Source organism: Haliaeetus leucocephalus, unplaced genomic scaffold, assembly GCF_000737465.1.
Source record: "Haliaeetus leucocephalus isolate CR32 unplaced genomic scaffold, Haliaeetus_leucocephalus-4.0 Scaffold176, whole genome shotgun sequence".
NCBI lineage: Eukaryota > Metazoa > Chordata > Aves > Accipitriformes > Accipitridae > Haliaeetus > Haliaeetus leucocephalus.
Window position 1 is genome coordinate 1,430,782 of NW_010972612.1, and position 7,336 is coordinate 1,438,117.

Below are 7,336 nucleotides of genomic sequence, written 5' to 3' on the forward strand. Positions count from 1 at the left end.
CTTGCATAGATGGCAGCTGATGGGGATCCACTGGGAGAAGCTGGCAGAAAGTGGCTACTGTCCCTTTTCTTTTCTTTTTTGAGGGAGAGGGGGATTTTTTTTTTGGCATTGTGATTATTGTCCACCTTCCAGTGGCCAAGTTCTGGGCTGCATTAATAATTGGGGTTCACTGGCTGTCCAGGCAGGTATGGAGCTTCACACCAACCTTAATAGCAAATGTGGCTGTATCCAGAGCCTGGATACAAGCTGGGTTTCTCCCACGCTGGCAAAGTGTTTTCATCAGGTTCCAGATAGACATTTCTGGCAGACAGGAAAACAGCACTCCTCCAAGTCTGGATCAGATCTGCACTTCCATTTCATGTCCTCAGCTTGGAAAAAACTCAACCCAAGCAAATGCTTCCCAGGTCTCCTTTTCACATGTGGTGCCTGGCACCCCAGGGAGGGGGTAGCAGGAGGCATTTCAGGACCACCAAAAGCAAGATCCTTTTTGGATGTATTTAATGGAAATATCTTTCAGGAGGAGAGAACTCCCAACCTTTGCATTAATCTCAAGAGCAAGAGATGAATTTCCAGCTGTCCTTGCATATAGTGAAACATAGCTGAAACAGCCAAATGCAAAGTAGAGTTAAATGTAGGGTTTGACCTGAATAACCTTTTAATTAGGAAGATAAATTTGTTGTAGCTTGACCTTAGTCCATGTTAGGAACCTGCTAATCATTTGACATGCAGAGTGTATTAATGCTGCACTTAACTTGGCCATTGGTTTTATTATCTGGTTTGGGGAGTTTTTTTTACTCCCAAAGCATCAGTCTGCATCTTGTATGGATTTTCCTTTCTTTCTTTTTTTTCCCATTCAGAACATGTAGCACACTGTTGTACTTATGTTCCCGTCTGCGTAGAGTATTGCCTTAAACAGATCAGTTGTGTTGTGATTTGTTTTGGGTTTTCTTTTTTCTACCATCAGTTTGATGCATTAATTTATTTAAAAATGTGGGGGTTTGTTTTTTTTTTTCAAAAACATGAAACATGTATAATATTTTTTTTAACATTTCCATTGCAGTATTTATCATTGTTACTGGTTGTGTGTAGTGTAACAGAATTAATGATATTAAAAAGCATACATATGAAAACCAGCCTGCCAGCCTTTCTCATTGTGGTGAACTGGGGTGAAAGTGTACAAACAGCACCATCTCCTCTGAGTCCCCAGCAGTCATGGATACTGAAATCAGGGGGTGCCAGTGGCTCATGCTGGCAGCCGGTCCAGTGCAGGATTAGTCCCCCCCAACCAAGAGGCTTGGACTCCACCTCTCTGCAGAGCAGTGCTCCCCAGATCTGTGCCCTGGGGTGCTCCAAGGCCACAGAGCTGGGGGCAAGGGGGTAGGCACCCCCATGTCCACCCCTCCCTCCCAGCCTCCCACAAGGGGATGGAGCTGATGGAGAGCCTAAGCCTGGCTCAACAGAGACCAGTGGGGTGTGAAAATCAACAGCAGCTTGTTTTCTTCATTTCATCTCTTAACAGCACATTAATCACGTTTGCCTGGAGGCATTTGGGTGCCCCAGGCTGCCCAGCCCCACCGTCACCCGCAGCAAATGGAGGCGGCGGGTTGGCATCCACCCTGCCAAGATGGACATTGGTCTTCACTGGTTGTCTCCAAAAACGTGGCGGCAGAGGGGCCAGAGCCAGGAGCCGAGCAGGGCTCTGAGTTGGTGCTGTGTGACAAACCAGGCCAGCGTGGGGTTTTGCAGGGGTAGGGTTTTCTGCCCAACTCTCCAGCTTGGGGAAAAGCAAACCCAGGTCATGCAAATCCCTCCCTGGCATAACCCAGCTGCCTCTCTGCACTGAGATGCACAGGGACTGCTCACTCTGACTGCAGAGCCCATCACTCAGGACAAAAGAACAAACAAGCCACACAGGATCACCTAAACCCAGCTTTTTAACTGAAAAGGGGAGACAGAGCAGGTGGTAATTCCCCTGACTACCCCAGCAGGCTGGGACAGTGGTGCCTGGTGCTGTGCCCCAGGCATTAGCTGCACTGGTGTGGTGCTCTGTGCGTGCAGCTGGGTTGCTGCAGGATTTCCAAAGAAATATGGGAGAGAGGGGCTGGAAAAGCCACAGTCACTGCTTCTGCACCTCCCAAAATAAAATTATCTTGACTAGGACCAGCTGAAACTGTTTCCTACCGTTGTTAAGGTAATTGCCTGCAGGAGGGGAGGAAGCCTGGGGCCAGGACAAAGCCAGGAGGGTGCAGTCCACTGAGGGATGTGGGCAGCAATTGCTGTGCCCTAGGCTAGAACCAGGGTGTACCTATGAGACTGACAGAAAGCTACCAAATCTGCCTGCTCCCGCACTATGACATCACTGATCACATAAGGACCACCCTGAGCTGGCAGAGCAGTGGCACTAGCCCCATTCTCCCTCCTGCATGGGCTGCAAGCCCCCAGCCCTACATAGCACTGCTCATCCAGTGGGGCATACCCAGGACCCTCTAAGACTCCAAGCACTCCTGTCCCAGTGGGCTGCTGCACCATGTTCCTCTTCTCCAAGAAACACAAGACCCCCATCAGCACTTACACCGACTCCTACCGCCCGCCATGCTCTGTCAAAAAGACCATCCATGAGCAGGCTCCACAGGAGCTCTGGAAAGAAAACAAGTTTGTTACGCAGGTAAATGCTGGGGGAGAGGGAGACCTCAGGGTTTCTACCCCTACCCTGCTGTGCATGCTCGGTGCCGGGCAGGGGTGTGGGATGGGGACTCACGGTGTGCCTCACTGCATGTGTCTAATGGGGGGGGTCATGCTCCCTGGTTAGGAAAGTGTTTGACACCCTATGGCCTGTTCTTGTTGGCTTCTTGTCCCCTGGAGCTGCACCCTGCAGTGGCTTTGGGTTCTCAGGGCTGGCAGTCACCAGCACAAGCTCTCATGTCAGCCCTGTCCATCAGTAGGTTTCAGAGTGCACAGGGGGCAGGATCTGCTGAGGAGGGGGAAACTGAGGCAGTGTCAGGGCTCAGGGCTTCTGTGTGATACAGTGGCAATGGGGAGGCAGATCAGGTGGCTCTGAGAGCTGCTCCAACACCTAGACTGCAGGCTCAGCTCAGTTCCGACTGAGGGGCCTTCCGTGCCTGGGGGACTATGCGAAGGTTCGGGGGAGATCTGAGCACTGAATAAACCCTCCCAGCCCTGGTCCTGGAGGAGGAGGGATCCCTGAGTTGTGGCCTTACTGTGGGGGGCATCTGTGGCACATGCAGCTTTCCCCACACGGGCTAACAAGCATGCAGGCTCTGATGCAAAGCATGCTGCAAACTGACTCATCTCTTGCAGCCTCATTAGCATGTGCATTATAATGAGGGAGCCAGCAGAGGGCATGGAGAGGGATATCCCCACTGTGCAGGGACAGAAATAGCTCACGCAACCAAGGCACCCATCTGCCCCACACGACCCCAGCCTTCTTGGGCTTTGCCAGCTGTAGAACATTGTTTTGGTCCTGTAACTCCTTTCCCAACCTCTGCTGGGCCCATACCTGGCAGTCCCAGTGCACCCACCCCTTGTCCCACCCTGCAAAGTGCACGGACGCCTATGGACACGCTGGGTGCAGGGGGAGAGGAGCCAGCGATGCCCAGCCATGCTCCGTCCCCTGTGTTTGGGTGAGCAGGAAGTTTGGGGAGGGGAGGGGGAGGATCACGGTGCTGCTATGACCCCCATGCCCCCACACTGTGAAGGACAGTTTGGTGCTCAGATCTCCAGCTGTGTCTCCAGCGTTAGACCCTGCCCGGTAATCGGCTTCACCAGGTGCCCCAATGGCCGTGACAGCAGACGCTGCCGCAAGGCCTGGGTGTCTCTCCTCACTCCCCACTGTCTGCAGGGATTAACGATGCCCCGCGTGCAAAATCCGGTGAGCCAAGGTCAGCGTGAGCAGCTGATTAAGGCGGCAATGCAGGAGCACTACAGGAACACCATCGACCCCGCTGCCTATTGGCCTGAGAAGTACTGGCTGGCCAGGTTCGAAGGTACTGCCGAGGTCCCAGCTGTCCCCCTGTGTCACACGAGGCACATCCCCACGGGGTTGGGGGGCTGAGGGTGCTGGCAGCAGCTCTGTTCGTCCCCCCTTTTGCATCCTGCATCCCCCCCCAGTGGCAAAGGGACCCTCCGTCAGCATCTGCACTTTGCTGTGGCCACCCATCCCCATCCCTGCACTGAGACTGTCTCTGTTCCAGGGATGCCCGCCGGTCCCCAGGGTTCTCTCCCCCCGTGGCCCCTAAATAACCCCTGGTGGCAGGTGCTGCCTGGGGGACACCCTGCTGGCATAGCCCCATAGCCCCCAGGGACCAAGGCTGTGTGGGCAGGGATGAGTGACCAGCAAGCAGGCAGTGGTGGGTGTCAGCTCCACCACACACTCTTAACAAGGACCCCAGGAGCAGCTCCTCTGACATGTCCCCTGGCCCTGTGACATTGCATTTCGGGGAGAGGGGGAACAGTCATTACTCTCTGGCTGTCCCCCCATGTCCCCAGAAGCACTGGACACCCCTGCCTGTCGCTTTTGTGTTGCAGAGAAGTACAACCCGGTTTTTGTCAATGAGGACAAATATGTCACCTGGAGAACAGGTCCCTACAACAGCGCAGCCTGGAATAAGCACTCCTCTTACCTTCCCCTCCTGCCCAAGGTAGAGTCTAGCCCCCCGCTCGCCCCAAACGTGAGCCACCACAGCTGCCACTGGCACCTCAGACTCTGCAGCAAAAGGGTGGCAATCCTGCAAGGGCTGCCATTGCTCCTTGCAGGTGACAAGGATGGAGACCTTCCTGCACAGTGTACCAGTGCCGTACCCCCCAAAACCCATCTGCCTCAATCAGTTTGGTAACTACCCTCACCCTGTCCCTGTACTCCAGCAGTAGCTGTGCCCGTGGCATGCTGGCGTCCATCCAGGTGATGGCCTGGCTGGTCCTCTTGGCCCTTACCCCTACCATCCCTCCACTTGCAGAGCGGGAGGTGATCACCAACATGCTGCACAGGCTGCCCGTGTACAGTGTGACAGGGAGGGGACCCTTCCAGGGCTACTACAGCCCCTGCTCTGGGCGCCACTACTGCCTGCGAGGGATGGACTACTACGTTGATGGGGGTCCTGCCATCAGAAGACATCTCCACACACTAGGAGAGAGGGCTGTAAGGTTGGGATGGGATGGGATGGGATTGGATTGGATAGGTTGCCTTAGGTTGGGTGGGATGGGTTGCCTTAGGTTGGGTGGGATGGGTTGCCTTGCATGGGGATGGGTTGAGTTGGGATAGACATGACCTCCCTTGTCCTTGGGGTCACCGCTCACCCTACCTCCTCTGTCTCTTGCAGGAGTATACCATGCTGCAGTTACAGCCCCAGAGCGATGTTCCATACATCTACACATCGCCCTCAGCCATCCTCCCCATACAAGAGCCTTAGGTGCAGACACATTCAGTGAGGGTAGCACTTCGAGCCAGTTGCCCTGGGCGAAAAGCCTATTATTTTTTCCTAGTGCCAGCCAGCCACTAGCTCTCTTTTCATTAGGGTTTCATACAGAATTCCTCAGAGGGTTATTCAGGGGACAATTGTGCAGACTGCAGACTCTAAGGGGTAGCGGATCCCATCACAGTGCCCACGCAGGCAGCAATGCAGCAGGCTAAGTGGATGTGACCAGGGAGGGCAGGACACCCTTGCGGTGCTGGGCTGTGGAGCGTGTTGTTGCTACCTGTGGAGAAGCAGTTGCCAAATTTACTCCCAGGTCAGGTGTTTCTATGCTTGATCTCATCCAGCAGTCCTTGGTATTGTACAGCACCTGGAATCTTGCTGGCACTGGAGCCTGGCTGCACGTAACTTAGGATCTCCCAGATTTTGGGGCCACATCAGTGTTTCTTGTGCTGCTCTTGTATTTTCTCTCGTCATTGTTTGCTCTTCTTATCCAAGAACCTGTTCTCTGGTCACGCTGTTCGTTATGCAGTAATCAGCCCTGTCCTTCACCCACTGCAGGTCCAGCAGCACCTTTTAATCCCCACATGTTTACCTGTAGGGTGTCTCCATTGCCGAGGCAGCTTTTTTCAGCCCTGGGGAAGCAGCAAGGGGAGAGGGGAGGCTGTTCAACCAGCTTAGTCATCACTCTGCTACTGCATCAATCCCCCTGCAGGCCAAAATTAGGCATCAGGCTTTGCAGAAAATGTGTGATTGGGTTTAAATTCCTGAGCTCAGAAACTAAAACCAAACCACAATGAGAACAAACGGGGAGCACTGGGTTCCCCCTAGATGTCCTTATGCCTGAGCTTCCGTGAGATGTTTCTCAAGATCTTCTCCACTGAGAAACAGGCAGATTTTCCTAACTGGCATGGCTCTGGGAATGAAGATTTTAGGAAAATGACAGTGTGAGAGAGTGGGTGTTTGCAGGATGGGAGACCCGCTGGAAACAGCTCGCTGCGATGGCAATGCCAGGGAGCTTCAACTCTTCTGCCTGGGCTTCCCTTTGGCCTCAGTGTCCAAAGACACACGCCAAAGTGGATGGGGGCAGCTGCATGTCCACTGCTCGCTCCTAAGCAATGCTGGCAACCAGGAGGTTTTCTGCTCTTCTTCCTCACTGGAGTTTCGTCCTCCTGTGGCTGATAACTTTATCTGCTCTCCTAGGTGGGACACGAGCCACTTCAAGAAGACAGGAGGAGTCCAGAGAGGCAGCTACATCATCCACCCTGAGTTTATGTCGGAGGCTTACTCTGCTCCGTGGCACTGGTGAAGAGCAAAGATGGGCTTTCATTAAAACTGGCTTGGGCAACTGTTACTCTCGGACCCTTTCCGACAGGCTGGGGAAGCTCCCGGGGAGGGGGGAGAAACCTCTGCGACTGCTGGCTTGGTGGGCACTTCAACAGCCCTCAGGGGCTAGTACCCTGCCACCGCCCGCAAGCTGGAGAGCAAGAAAGCATGCAAGGAAAAGCTCTCAGAGCGTAGTAACACAGCCAGAAATAGAAGCAGCTGTTGATACCCGTGTTTGTCAGCTTTGCGCTGGGCTGCTTCGGACGTGCTTGCTTTTGCCAAGTTATCTAGGAAGAGCTGCCATCCATCTGGGATACCGAGCAGGGACGCGGGCTAAATAAGGAGGGGGATTTGAAAGCAGCGCATAACTAATGAAGGCATGAAATGCCTTTCTCTGACTATGATCCGGGAGCCCGCTGTCAGCGGGGAACACCACCCGGCGCCTTCCGCATGTGCTGCAGATCCCAAACCCGCGAGGCTGCGGTCCCCACGGGAGGGATGCTCCAGCACAGAGGCACCCGGGGCTCCACGTTCCTGTGGGGCAGCACCCCAACCCTGCTTGGGACAAGAAAAAAAAAAAA

General features: G+C 54.1%; 1 protein-coding gene across 1 annotated transcript; it reads left to right on the forward strand.

Annotated features, from left to right (window-relative positions):
- Nucleotides 1-2,527: 2,527 nt before the first annotated feature.
- LOC104829776 (chromosome unknown open reading frame, human C9orf24) lies at nucleotides 2,528-5,426 on the forward strand. The gene is made up of 6 exons (XM_010564230.1): nucleotides 2,528-2,665; nucleotides 3,860-4,004; nucleotides 4,546-4,658; nucleotides 4,774-4,849; nucleotides 4,974-5,155; nucleotides 5,337-5,426. The coding sequence occupies exons 1-6, from the start codon at nucleotides 2,528-2,530 to the stop codon at nucleotides 5,424-5,426; spliced, it is 744 nt and encodes a 247-aa protein (XP_010562532.1).
- Nucleotides 5,427-7,336: the final 1,910 nt, after the last annotated feature.

What these genes read in the sequence shown, in the direction of transcription:
- LOC104829776 (XM_010564230.1), top strand. Translation starts at nt 2,528, where the DNA reads ATGTTCCTCTTCTCCAAGAAACACAAGACCCCCATCAGCACTTACACC. An exon ending in AAAACAAGTTTGTTACGCAG is followed by an intron (nt 2,666 to 3,859) that starts GTAAATGCTGGG and finishes CACTGTCTGCAG; the next exon opens with GGATTAACGATGCCCCGCGT. An exon ending in CTGGCTGGCCAGGTTCGAAG is followed by an intron (nt 4,005 to 4,545) that starts GTACTGCCGAGG and finishes TTTGTGTTGCAG; the next exon opens with AGAAGTACAACCCGGTTTTT.